This window comes from Eptatretus burgeri, chromosome 9 (genome assembly GCF_056783735.1).
Source record: "Eptatretus burgeri isolate ZD-2024b chromosome 9, Ebu_testis_v1, whole genome shotgun sequence".
NCBI lineage: Eukaryota > Metazoa > Chordata > Myxini > Myxiniformes > Myxinidae > Eptatretus > Eptatretus burgeri.
Window position 1 is genome coordinate 63790990 of NC_140969.1, and position 15230 is coordinate 63806219.

Genomic DNA, 15230 nt, shown 5'->3' on the forward strand with positions numbered 1-15230 from the left:
ACATATTCCCAAAGCAAAAGAAAAGAGAACCACCCTCCAGGATGAGGGGGTAGGCGGGCCTGGGGCCGAGACCGTGTCGGGCCTACCCGTCTGATGATGTGACGCAGAGCGGCGGTGGTGCCTCAACTCCGCGGGCCTCGCGGACAGTGTCTGGTAGGGGGTGGGAAGGGGGCCCCCTTTGTCGCACTATCTCAGCGCGGGGGGAAACAGGAGGGGGTTGCTGATGCTCGGGGAAAGGAGGATTTAACCCTGTCTCGGGTCCCGCGGCGAGCGTCTCCTCCTCCACCTCGGTCGCGTTGCTGGCCTCTCTCTGTGCAGCCCCCGGCACCGACGCGAGCACCCCCTCGTCCGCCTTCGCCTCTCCACAGCTCCGTCCTCTTCACTCCGACTAGTACCACTTCTTTCCAGCTCCACCGACGACTCCTTTGAACTCCGCACACTCTCAACTCAACTTCCAACTGAACTCTTCCTCAACTTCCAACTGAACTCTTACTCCCCTCTTACTCAACTTGTCTGACGAACGCAGTCGTTTTTATAAGCCCCGTGGCTTCGCTCTTTCACCCTTGACCCTCTGCCTCCGACCCTTCACCTCTCTTGCTGGCTCCCCATTGGCCCGAGGAAAAGTGGGCGTGAATGCTTTTTGATCCATGAATTTGCATATAGCGACCGCCCTCCAACGCCCTGGAGGCGGGGCCAAATCGCCCCTCGCTCACCGATTGGACGGAACAAAAGTGGGCATGAGTCGTTTTTGATCCGTTTTTCTGCGGAAAGTCCGTGATGTTTTTGAACACGCTGCTCGGTGCGCGCCCCGCACGAGTCCAGCATCGGTGCCCACGAGTGGCGCGAGATGACGGTGATGCGATGGTGGCGATTTGTGACGGTAAAGGTTGTGGCGGTTGTGGTGAAGCGGCGTTGTGGTTGGTGGTTGTTGTTGTGATGGCTGTTGAGATGTGGTTGGTGGTGGTAATAATGGCGGCTGGTCCAAAATAAAGATAGTAAAAGAAAAACGGCTATCCTGAAGAGTCGCAGCCCTCATGAATGACATTTATTCCCTCTAGACAACGGGTTTGGGCCTAACTACACATATACTTACCGAGATATCTCACCTAAGGGACCTGAATGGTGGTTTGCGAATTTGGTCAACCACAACAATATATATATATATATATATATATATATATATATATATATATATATATATATATATATATATATATATATATATATATATATATATACATACATATCATGATGTGGATGGGTTGTGACAAAACTAGATCGATTTGAGTTAGTTTGGTGACAAATGAGTTGGCTCGCACAAAGTCCTTCTCAAGACTGTGCGGAGTATGTATTTGTGAGGTTTGGGAGGGAAGAAATAGGGCCTCTGTCTCTATTTTGCTGATAATTTTGATTTCTCTGTTGATTTGGGTACTTGAGGATGTGTGGAATACAGAATTGAACACTGTCCAATTTACAATTGACATTTTGGTACCGGTACCTTAATTGGGCATTTCATGTAATTTAATTGATTACTCGAAAGAGGGAATGCCTTATAACTTATGAAATAATGGACATAGAAGGAGGAATTTGGTGTCTAAATGTAGGCTTTTGGTACGGGAATTGATTGGACCAAAAATCTTGCTGATTGGAACACTCCTCATTACCACAGATACAAGATGGTCACCCACAAACCCTCCTGATTTTGGAGATTTCTTATAACTACCAACTTGGTGGAAATGGAGTGATGATTTGTCTGTATAAATCCAATATGTATAAATCCTCATGATTATAAATCCAATAATTCCAGCAATCGCTGTGTGTCTGTCTGTCTGTCTGTGACCGATGTTTCTCGACAACCACTGGTCCGATCTAATTGAAACTTGCCAGGTATATTGCTGGGGACCTGAGTATGTGGCTTTTCAAGGTTTGATATTAATTGGACAAGTGGTTCCCAAGTTATGGCCATTTATTTACCAAACCAATGACAGGACACGTTGCTATGACGTCACAATTGACATCAATTCTTCTTCTTTGTTTGATATGACATCACAGCTGACGCGGTGGACCTGAGTATGTGCCTTTTCAAGGTTTGATATCATTCTTCTTCATCCGTTTCAGCTGTTTCCCAAGGGTTTCCCAAGTTATGGCCATTTATTTACCAAACCAATGGCAGGACACGTTGCTTGGCGTTTTGCACCCACAGTATCTATCTATGTATAATTCTAGCAATCTCTGTTGGTTTGCCTTTCAAAAGGTTTGAAATTAATCGGATAAGTGGTTCCCAAGTTATGGCCAAGTTAGAGCGCGTTCCCCATTACGGGTTACACGCACGTACGGGCACGCACGAGTTAGTATAAATCCAATATGGCTGCCGTATGATACACCCGATGAATAGCCGATGTGCCGATGTAACTTTTGAAGTAAAGGATATAGAAATATGGCTTTGGTATCTAATCATAGGTTTCCAGGTATGGGGAATTTATTAAAGATAATATTGTGTTGATTGGAGCATTCAATATTGTCATAAATCCAATTATAGCCAACGTAAGAACGTGATAAATTCAAGTGAGACCATCGGACATTGAGTGAAAACATGTTCATCACCATATCATATCCATGGTATCCTCCACCATTCGTCATCCATCATATCAACTGGTCATCTTCTCATGCCATAAATCATCAGAATGTAGGTAATTTGGTCACGGGAAACTTGGTCACGGTAAAACGGTCACAAGGTAATTTGGTCATGGTAAAACGGTCACAAGGTAATTTGGTCACAGTAATTTGGTCACGGTAATTCGGTCACAAGGTAATTTGGTCATGGTATTATTATTATTATTATTATTATTATTATTATTATTATTTATTATTCACTGCATTTAAGGCCAGTAGGGCCCAAGAGCAGTAATAAACATTTTCATTTCATGGCCGGCGAATCTTGTTGGCATAATGACGTATTGACCAAGTTTACTGACTACTATAATGTAATCGGAATTTAAAAGTTGAGAGAGACAATCGATTCCATTATAGTAGTCAGTAAACTTGGTCAATACATCATTATGCCAACAAGATTCGCCGGCCATGAAATGAAAATGTTTATTACTGCTCTTGGGCCTTACTGGCCTTAAATGCAGTGAATAAATAATAATAATAATAATAATAATAATAATAATAATAATAATAATAATAATATCATGATCAAATTACCTTGTGACCGAATTACCTCGTGACCAAATTAGTGACCAAATTACCTTGTGACCATTTTACCGTGACCAAATTGCCTTGTGACCGTTTTACCGTGACCAAGTTTCCCGTGACCAAATTACCGCGCCCTAATCATCAAACCTCATCATGTTAACCAACAATCAAATTAAGCCATCCACATACATATGTACAATCTTAAACATCATCATCATCATCATCATCATCATCAACCCGGTAATCCAGCACATTTGAACAATCAGTGCATTTACAAAGAGGTGTACAAACAAATATTTTTTTAGATCCTCGTGGAGGATCTCTCAGTCTTACTCACGTTGTTGTTCTTCATCTTCTTCTTGTGGACTTTTTTATTTCACAGCCTACAGTTTTCATCGAAACTTCCTGAAACTTGGCATATATATGTAAAAATACCCTGCTCAGACAGTAACCATCTCCGATTTTGAAAATTCTTCCTACAAAAAAAAGCTATGACGTCAAAATATCTCCGCTAATGGAAATCGCCTAAAAAATTATCTCCGAAACTAGGCAAGCTTTTTGAATTCTTTTTGCGGGAATCGAACAGGGCATTAGCAGAGATGAATTACCACACATATGATACGTCACTATGACGTCATATCAATTTTTATGACGTCATTCCTATTTTTTGACATTTTTTGTTTCACAACCCAGAGTTTTCATCGGATCTTCGTGAATCTTGCCATGTATATGCAGAAAGCCCACACGCAGGCAGTAACCATCTCCAATTTTGAAAATTCCTCCTAGAAAAAAAGTTGATGTCATAATATCGCCGCTAATGGAAATCGCCTATACCATTATCTCCGAAACTAGGCAAGCTGTTTGAATTTTGTTTGCGGGAATCAAGCCGGGCATTAGCACAGATAATATATCGCAAACCTCATACATCACAATGACGTCATATTCGTTTTTATGACGTCATCATAAAGAGGACGAGGATCTTAGCTCATTTGAGCTTGTTTTTAATGCAGGAGCAATTTTTTTTGCCTTCACAGCTGCTCTTACACCCACACTTAATCAACTCGAGAACTGCTACAGGGGCCGGTTTGTTCAAACATCATACTAGCATGAGTTGATTTTCAACCAGCTTCCAGCCATTTGATTTGGTTGCGGGTATGGATGGGTTGGGTTCACGATAACCCGTCTCTCGTACAAATATAATTAACTCTGTATGTGAGGAACGAGTGTTCCACGAGTGGGTGGTAGGTTTTTCCCCTCGACATTCCTGGTGTGGAAGAACTCCCATCTGAGTTCTGCTAGGGTAGTGCATTTTGTGTTCTGAGAGTAGACCTGGGTGACAAATCACTCGAAATGCCCGATGGTTTAATCATTTATGTGCATGTCGATTTCATCAAAGTGATGGAAGCACTGTAGAACAGGGTGGCCATCTGGAAGTGAGATATACGGATTCACCAAAGTGCAAGACTTTGGTTTTTTTCCTCTCCCGGTACTTGCACCCTTTCATGAATGTCATTTGTACCGTAAATCTTGCCTCTTTGTGTTATCACATTCAACTTCCTTTCATGCAGTGCTGGCATTGTAGCGGCCACATCCATAACAAGAAGAAGAACGTCAGAATCTAGAGACCAAACATCGGTATCTCGAGTTGATGGACGAGAGATATCAAGGACATGCAACGATATCTATGTGTCTGCTGCCTCATGAGAATGCAGTCTCATCGCATTTGCAATAATGCCTGGGCATTTAGCATAGCAGTTGCTCCCATAGGCAATGCAGAATCCTATGTCAGAATCTTTGAAAGCGAGTAGGAGCTTCTTGCTCAGGTGCTCTGTCAGCCTTGATTTGGTTTTGGTGTGAGCCAGAAACTTTCGTTATTACCTTGGTGATATTTGTGATGTCACTGACTTCAAACTCAGTGGGGAGAGATCACTTTGCAGTTCTTTTTGCCTGAGTCATTGATGTACTTGTTGAAGATAACTCATCCCTCGTGATAACCTTTCAGCATACGCTGTATACGTTTGACAAGGAGAGTGGAGCAGTCATCGGTGGTCTTCATTGATGAAGTTTTCATTAATCCTTGCACAACGGCTTGCCCATCAATGACGTGTGCTTTTTCTGGTTCAATCATGTCAATATCCACCAACTCCACCACCGTGTTATTCATCACCAGGATGGGCATTTCTTCAATGGTCTTCATGACGGAACTCTTGTCAGTCGGGATGAGTAAAGAACTGTCCCCTGCAAACATTGAGTGAGGTGTCACTGCCATTTCATATTCTCTGATGGTTTCGTTCAGCTTTGACAAGTTCTGGCTGGCATTGCTGAATTATCAGAAAGTTTAGATAAATTTGCAAATAGTTTCTCAACCTTTTTCACATTACCTACGTGAATTACTTTGTTGTGGCAGCTACTATGATATTTAATGAGTGCAAAATCTACAGGAGAAAGTTCACTCATCGCCTCAAAAACATATTTGTATTTCATGTCACCATTTTCGAGATATTGCCTGGCATATTTTAGAATATCTGTGATGTACTCGATGGATGCACCACACGCAAGTCTTTGGCTTTTTGAGTATTTGCCATCACAGATGATGCATTTTGCCATCCACTGCTCTGCCATGATTCCGATGTTGGGTTCTGGTCTTGCCGTTCAATCTCCTTAGAATCTCTGACAGAACAAAAAAAGTATAATGGGATAAAAATGAAAATGGCTTCGCTATAACCCATGAATAGCTCATGTTCTTATGTGAGCTGGAATTGGATTTATGACAATATAGAATGCCCCAATCAACAAAATCTTATCTTTAATCAACTCCCCATACCTGAAAACCTATGATTAGATACCAAAACCATATTTTTACATCCTTTACTTCAAAAGTTATATCGGCTATTCATCAAGTGTATCGTACGGCAGCCATATTGGATTTATACTTATGAGAGATGCTTCAACAGCAAAAAGTATTGCATAATTTAATTCCCCATACCTGAAAACCATTATTGGAACACACAAATCATCGTTCCATTTCTACCAAGTTGGGAGTTATAAGAAAACTCCTGTATCAGAGGGGTTTGTGGGCGGCCATTTTGGATACCTGATAAATAAGGAGTGTTCCAATCGGCAAGATTTTTGGTCCAATCAATTCCCGGACCAAAAGCCTGCATTTAGACACCAAATTCATCCTTCTATGTCCATTTTTTCAGAAGTTATAAGGCATTCCCTCTATCGGGGAATCAATTAAATTACATGAATTGCCTAATTAAGGTACCGGTACCAAAATTGTAAATTGGACAGTGTTCAATTCTGTATTCTACACATCCTCAAGTACCCAAATCAACAGAGAAATCAAAATTATCAGCAAAATTGAGCCAGATTACATTGCTAACCTTACTATATCCTATGAATACCATCTTGTTCTTTCTTTATCTATGTATATACGTATATTTTGGCTTGTCTATTTGTTTGTCTGCCGTGTTATAACTTGAGAACGGATTAACGGATTTCAATAAATTGAACTATGATGGATTCAGGAAATTCCCGGGAAGGTTTGTGATGAAAAAAACAGTTATTACATTTTTTTATGGGTATATGGGAACACGTGGCAAAACTGCAAACGCCAACTTGCGACGCTGGTTATCCCTGCACTCAGAATCCTTTTTCTTCTTGCCCTATTGATTAGCTATCACAGCAAAGATTGGTATTTCCTTCAGCAAAGCGATGGGTCTTATATTCTAGTCCACTATGAAAATCACAAGGTTTGTGTGGATCAACTTCCTTTGTCAGAATCAACTTGTGTATGTGAGGAATGTTTTTTATGGAGTTCTACTGAACCTTTCTGATGTAGATTGTGATACACCAAAATGATCATCATGATCTCCTGAGTTGATTAGGTGAATTAACGACAAAATTCCAGAAGAAAAATTCCCATGTTTTAAATGTACACCATGCTAAGGTGTATAGAGCAGCTTAACAGGTCCTTCCATGGCATGGCATTCTAATTACAAAATTAATAACAGAAATTCTGACAACATTGTAACAAAGCATATATCAATTAATACTAATAATATTAACAACAATAATAATAGTAGTATCATTTGGCAATAACAATAACAAACATATAATCCCCGCTCTGCCCAAACACATCTGGGCTTGGTAAAAGGCAAGCTAATGCTCAAGCAGTACAGCAGGCAGGTGTGCTGCAAGGCCATGAAGACCAATTAAAATTTGTTCCAATGGACCAATGGGCCCACTAGTTCATTAAAACTGCTGTCTCACATTGCCCTGGGGGCATGCACAGTGATATAAGCTGTGTGGAATTTGTTCGATCCAGCGAGAGTGTGCTGCAGCTCACTCCTTTAAGAACGGGGATGGGGGCAGGGTCGGTAGCCCAAAGGAGGCAAAACACAAGTGGGGTGTTTCTTGCTTCAATTCTTATGCTGGAACTTGGCTAGCTGGACACGTCATGCTGCTTGGTGTTTGTCACCATGATACAGTAATACAGTTCTGTTCTGTGTGCTGTCACCGTTACTAGTTAGATAAAACTACAGAGCCTCAAGTGTTTTATCTGGTACTGCCCCCATCAAATCCGTTGCCTCATTGCAATGCAAGGCATGCAGCCATACCGCATGAGCTTCTGACAGGCAACCAGGATACCGGAAAGTCGGTTTATTGGTATGGTTAAAATTTTCTTATTGAAATGGTAAATTGCATACAAATCCCAGTGCATCCTCTTCAGGCCTTCAATGTCCTATTTGATTTATTTAAAAAATTAATAGATTATATTTTTCAAAATGTAATAACCAACTACATAGCACTCCGTCACACAACATTATATCCAAATTGGTGCACGTCCCCAAACACCTTCCATGATATTAACTCACCGACCAGCCAACGCGGTTCAAGACATGTCTGATGAAGCAGTACTACTAGCTGAATGCGACACAATGACAAATGCAATGGAGGCAAGTAAGTCTCAATTGTGAACAATAGAATAAAATTATAATATAACAATTGTTTTGGTTTCATCGTGTAATGGAGCTGTGCATGGCTCATATGCTCTAAAAAGGTTTGTGTTGCTTCTTCATTTTATCTTAATCACCCTTTTTATCTTCACGTTTGGTTTTGATTTTTTTGGTTAGTTTTTGCAGAAAATGTTAATTGAGGGATTATGCAGAAAAGAATGCAATATGAGGAGACAGTCGGCAAACAGAACTATTAAGAGGGTTAAAATTTGTCGAGCATTGACCAAGCGACCATGGCCTTCAGGGAAGCTCCCGAAAAGCTCTAATTTTAATCTGAATTTTCGACCATTTCATCTTCATTGTGTTTTATAATGGCCGACAGTTTTGTTCCATTTTTGACTTGTATGTGCAATTTGGATTTGATTTTGTATTATGTATGCAATCACGGCAGAATTTTTGACCCACCATCCCTTCTTTCGAATGTTCTATTCCAATTCCTCTATCCATTCGTAACTCCTGTCATCAGCACCTTGTGACATATTTTCACTTTTCTTCCCTACCCTCACTTCTTCCTTTCATCAATTTGTAGAGAACATATAAGTGGCTCAATCAATTTGTGACAAAGGTCTGGTTATGAAGTAGATTTTACATTGTGAAGTGGTGTTAGGAAATGTAGCGATTTCTTATCACTCTGGAGTGAAAATCCAAATATTGGTAAATCTACATGGCTTGATTTGTAAAATGTTGGGATTTTAACAAGAACATGGTTTGCCTGTTTGTTGTTCCCATCTCAAGTGATGGCTCATAATACTCTAAATCCAGCTTCAAATCCCATATATTATATGTATTCATTTATTGTCTTTTTTGCATGCAATGTCAAGGCTCATAGAAGAGCTAGAATGCAGAATAGAACAAAACAAGGAGAACATGTTGTGAAAAGCAGGAAAACGCACAAACAGCAGGGTAGAGGGACACTTGGAGGAATAATAGGTGAGGGAAAGAATGAGATCAAAGGAGGGGGGAGGACACAACATGTCCAATAATGTCCTTTCCTATCCATGATTTATTTACATATTCTACTATCAATATAAAAGGCAAAACCTTTTTGTCTGTATTGGAAAATATTATACTTGCAATATATACATGAATTGAGTGTCATTTCACTCTTTTCGGGTGGGACATAATATCAGGTCACAAGCCCTTCTTGTGTGGAAACTGGAGTTGGGTCCTTATGGTTGGGCCCTTATATTGGACCCACAGTAATCAGTCCATATTGCCGATAGGATTGAGTTTTTCCATAATTGGCCATTTAACTGAAAATGCAATCTTATTGACGTCAAACAATGCTGCAATTATTTCATAAAATTGGATCAAATCTGCCATTGGACTGGGGTGTACATATTGACACTGTGCCTTCTGGACAGGTGGTCCTGCACAGATCAGATGACATGGTGGACTTTGGCTTTAGCATCACAGACACCTTAGCAGAACAGGGTGTCTACGTAACCTCGGTGAGGCCAGGGGGGCCTGCTGACAGAGCTGGGTTAAAGCCACTCGACCGGATTTTACAGGTATGCCAAGATGATAAAATGCAAATTGTGTTGTGTATATTATTTTGAGCATTGTTTAAACAGGTAGCAACATAATATCTAATGATAACCTCCAAATCGTTTTCAAATGAACAGACAATTATTAAAATACAAGCCATGGGAGTCTGAGCTTTTGTTTGTCACCGAATGCATATCTCTAATAAACATTTACTTTCATCCTGCACTGCAAATAAGAGTTGGTTTTTTTTCACCAAAGAAGCCTAAAACGAATCTTAGAGTCATGCTGAGTGCTAATTGAACCACTTACCTGTGCATGTCTCATTGACATTTGAGGTTTTATGTCGTATATGCCTTGGGGTTTCCTTCTTTTTAATGTACGCATGCTGTTTGTGGTGCCGAACCCAGCTAGTTCTCTAACAACTGCAATCCAAGGTTTGTGCTTCGAGAATGAATGACTGTACAGGTCAGCTACCAATCAAATGGATCTTTGTCAATTGGGAGTCTGTGACTTCTGAGCGATGTTATAGTTACCACATCAACAGCGTAACGTTTTTGAAACTTGTATTTCAAATAAACAGATTCAAAGTCAAATGAGGAAATTCACCATTGGCTCATTCCGTGTCATTTCAGCCGGGGGTTGCGGTGACCCCCTCAGATTTTTCTGAAAAAAATTCTCAAGGGACACGGAGGAATAATAGGTGAGGGAAAGAATGAGATCATTCTTGAGAACGGATTTTGTTAACATTTTTTTTTTGTTAACATATATGAGGAAGGTTTGCCAAGTTATATCTCAAAATTCCAAGTCGTGTCTGAGATATGGCCCTACAAACACCCTAGGGGTGTTTCAAATCTGGCAGTTGCGAGTTGCAGATTTGTATCTGAAGCATTTTTGGAGGGCTCTAAATTCCAGAGTTTTACAAACAGAGTTCTGAAAATTCACACAAATGTCTATTAGTGAGGCTTTCAGAATCTGACATAAAAAATGTTCTACTTAAAATACTTTTTAAGATAAGTACTCTCAAAAGTAGTGATTTGTAACATGTAATCAAAAAAAATTGAGTTTTCAAATTGCTGCCAACAGTCAGTTAATTAATCATGAAGAATTTTGTTGCCTGATTTACATAATCGAGTGACTGGATCATTTACGCAAGAAAACTGAAACCTTTTGGAGCAAAATCTTGGGTGCTATAGGTGTTTGAACTTTGCTCCAGACTCAATGACACTGAAATTTACCCCGGTTTTACCCCAAGTGTTCACCATGTTGACAGTTACCCAGCTCTTTTAAATTTTTGTCACTTAAAGATGCATACATAGGCAAACTGTGGTAGAAAATTCAAGAGTTGTTCTCAATCCCTTCTATTTTTAAAAAGGCCCACTACTTTTTAAAAAAAAACATGTTCGATGAAAGATGTAGAATAAAAGCAATAGGTGTTCTTTTGAAGTGGAAGCCATGCCAAACATTCATAAGTTGGCACCACAATGATCAAATTGTTGTGTTTTTTGGTCAGAGAAAGTATGTGGTTACTTTAATTTGGCTCACATTTTTTTAAAAGGATATTTTAGTTTAAAGCCGCCGCCAATCTCAACTACAAATTAAGACACATAATGTGATCATAATAATCACCATTATAAATATTCATTTGCATATCGAATTGTTTATATACTTAGTGTACATTGTACGAAAGTCTACATCCATTTGTAAATGTAGGTACAATATCTGATTCAACTTTTTTTTTCATAATTTCATATCAAATTGTTTGGACCAATGTACTTGGATCCATTGTACAAAGTGAACAGTGATTAGTTTTATAATTGCCAGGATATAATAAAATGTAACAATGATCATTGGCAGTTACTACAGGACTGTGTATTAGGTTAAAGCCTAAATAAGATGAAGTTGTGCTTCATACCTAACTTTGGAAATGATTTTGGTACACTTCTTTAAGCTTTCATAAACTGATTCATATATTGTTAGATTCCACTTAAGTCATACTTCCTTACAATATCTTTACTTTTTCTATATGTTTGTTAGTAAAAAAAATTATTGGAAAAAAAAGTAGCTTTTGGGACTGCAGAATCATTAGAAATTGATGCATTTTTAAAAATAATTTCGTTTAAAAATAGAAGAGATTGAGAACAACTCTTGAATTTTCTACCACAGTTTGCCTATGTATGTGTCTTTAAGTGACAAAAATGTAAAAAAGCTGTGTAACTGTCAACATGGTGAACACTTGGGGTAAAACCGGGGTAAATTTCAGTGTCGTTGAGTCTGCAGCAAAGTCCAGACACCTAGAGCACCTAAGATTTTGCTCCAAAAGGTTTCAGTTTTCTTGTGTAAATGATCCAGTCACTCGATTATGTAAATCAGGCAAAAAAATTCTTCATGATGAATAAACTGACTGCTGGCAGCAATTTGAAAACTCAATTTTTTTTGACTGCATGTTACAAATCACTACTTTTGAGAGTACTTATCTTAAAAAGTATTTTAAGTAGAACATTTTTGATGTTAGATTCTGAAAGTCTCACTAATAGACACCATTTGTGTGAATTTTCAGAACTCTGTTTGTAAAACTCTGGAATTTAGAGCCCTCCAAAAATGCTTCAGATACAAATCTGCAACTCGCAACTGCCAGAATTGAAACACCCCTAAGGTGTTTGTAGGGCCATATCTCGGACACTGCTTGGAATTTTGAGCTATAACTCGGCAAACCTTTCTCATATATGTTAAGGTAGCTTTCATTTTTTTGGCTGATTTGACATGGAATGACCCCATTATATAGAATGTCCAATAATGATTCCTGTGTTGAGTTGTTTCCACCCACCAGTGTCCCTGTTCCCTGTCCTGCCGGCTCAACTCATGCATGTTCACCTCGTCCTCTGAGGCTGTCGAACGATCAAGTCCTGTCGCGTCGTTCTCACCCGATATCCTTGCAGTGTCCGTCGGGGCCGTCCAATGATCGACTCACTTCACGTTGTTCTCTCTCGTGCTCTGTCCCATTCAGAATAATTGAAGAGTTCTTCGCTCTCTGCAGATCTAGATAAAATCACAAATTGGTCCAACACGTGGAACATGTCTTTCAATACTGACAAATCTCACACTCACTTTTTCTCTCCAAAATGACCGTTTGGAACCACCCCCATCGACTTTCTCACCAATCTTCTGGAAGCAGTCCTTTCATTCAAGCTTCTGCGTCTCACTATTTGCCATGATCTTTCCTGGGAAAGCCACATTTCCAAGCTGGCCTCAAAAGACAGTTGCTGACTGGGCATCCGCCATCATGCAACGTCCTTCTTCGGCCCACCTGAGCTTCTGACCACATACAAAGCCTTCACCCACAGCCTAATGGAGTACTGCTCTCCCCTCTGGGCTGGTGCTCCTGCCTCTCACCTTTCTCGGCTTTACGCTGTGGAAACCAAGGCATTTAGGATCATCGGTATCTCTCACGGGGAGGCTGTCTTTGGGCCTCTCACTCTCTCTCACCACAGGCAGGTCAGTGGTCTTTCTGTCTTCTACCGTCTCCTCCCTGGTATCGCCCCCCCGCCTCCCCCCCGGTCTCTCTGTGATATGTCGTCGTCGTCCCCACCCCCCCCCATATTTCCGCAGGGCACTCATGGTCCACCAGCAAACCTCTACCAAAATCACGAATCACTGCTCACCTTCACTCTTTTATTCCTCTTTTTCCCCGCCTTTGCAATATACTCCCACACTCTCTTCAATCTCATTCTTCCCTCCAGGTCTTCAAAACAGTTGTTCACCACCACCTCTTATCATCCGCCATCCAAAACAACAATCTTTTCTACCCCCGTTAATCCACCCCAAACCCACCTCCTTCAAATTCCCTGCCTTCGTTCCCGAAAGTTCCCTGTCGTGTAAGGTCATGAAAGTCCCCGTGGTGTCCATCTTGTATACCCCGTGTTCCCCACCCCTCCCTCTCCCTTCCACAGATCTCCTAATGTTTCTGTCCCCCACTGTTTTGTCCTTCCTTCTCCTGCCCCTCTAGTCTCCTGCCCCCCTTGTTGTACGTTGTGTGTTAGCTCTCATATGAGCCTCGACCATGTATGCAAAAAACAAACAAACAAAGGAATTCTTTCCCTATGCGCAATCATAATGAGTTTTAATCAACCTGATTATCATCGGCTCCATGCATTAACAACCACTCTGGACCTTAACACTTCGTTCACTCATCAGAGATAAATCTATCATGGGGACGATCAAAACACACGTCTTGTCACATGTCACCCGTCTCTCCACACTTCCCTCCCACGGGTTTATATAGCAACAGAATGATCCCGTGCCTTCCAGCAAATGCATTTCTCATCTATTCTGCAAGTTTCATCTCAGAACGTCCCAGCATCTTCACAAATCTCACCAAGCAGTTTACAGTACAATACTGCCATCCACAGTCAAAATTAGCTGAGTACATCAAGCAGTTCACAATACGATTCACCGATGCATGCTACAACAACTTTGAACACGTAACCACCAATTTTCGTCGTTCATTTTGGGGCATTTACTAATACTTATCCACAAATACCACAACCGATGCTTACTGCCCATTTCGTCTCGCTTTTAACTGACATTTTGGATCCATTAATTTAAGAGAAGTAGTGAATTTTACTCTTATGACCAATTTCATCAACACTCAAGTTTCCTTTCATTGGGCGCATTGCAATTTTGGCAAGGTGAAGTATAATATAGTTCTGCAATCCCCACCTTTAGGTCAACCTTGTTCTTCCATGAGTCTCACTCTTGAAGACAATAAAAGGGGACTACGAGTCCAGCATGATGCCACAACTTTGGTACAAGACATCATGATGAGTTGTGTCAAAACGAATAATTTTCACTTCAGTACAATTCATAGCAAAATAATAAAAAGAAGGATTGGTTAAGGCAGTGGGCTGAACATGAACAATTGCCACCATGCCAGGCCAGAGATAGATTTAATAATTCCACTCTGTGAAAGCCGATCAAGGAGAGCGTCTGTATGTTGTTGGTGTTTTTTTTTGTGAGGTCCAACCATCTTTAGGTTATCACAAGTTGGGTCACCCAGTGAAGATGAGGTTATTTAGACTTCAGAAAAACATCAAGAAGATTGGTGTTTACTGCTGAAGCAACCATTAACTTGAGAGTGCAACATGGGAAATGGTGTCATTTCCTTGTTTAAGCTCGTACATGGAGGTGTGTGTATATATATATATATATATATATATATATATATATATATATATATATATATATATATATATATATATATATATATATATATATATATATATATATATATATATATATATTGTTACGAATTTGGAATTCAATTGCACACAACATACAGGTTCCCTTAGTCAGCTATGTCGATAAGTGCATGTTCCCGAGATAGCTCACCTTCCATTGTTTAAATGTTTTGAAATCGATTAGATGCGCTGCGGATCAATTTAATAGTTAGGGAGCGAACAATGGAGAAGTCCCTCCCCCTCTTCTGCGAAGAGGAAGAAGAACCCTGCGGTGACGTCAACAACTCCC

At 40.2% G+C, this 15230-nt stretch overlaps 1 protein-coding gene across 5 annotated transcripts in view; it reads left to right on the forward strand.

Moving 5' to 3' along the window:
- The window catches only part of LOC147020212 (glutamate receptor-interacting protein 2-like), a 588802-nt gene that overhangs the window by 503035 nt on the left and 70537 nt on the right, over positions 1–15230 (forward strand). For all 5 annotated transcript variants that reach the window (XM_085895375.1, XM_085895376.1, XM_085895372.1 and 2 more), the window contains one exon: positions 9584–9730. In XM_085895375.1, the coding sequence (XP_085751501.1) occupies positions 9584–9730 (147 nt within the window). The remainder of the gene's footprint in view (positions 1–9583; positions 9731–15230) is intronic.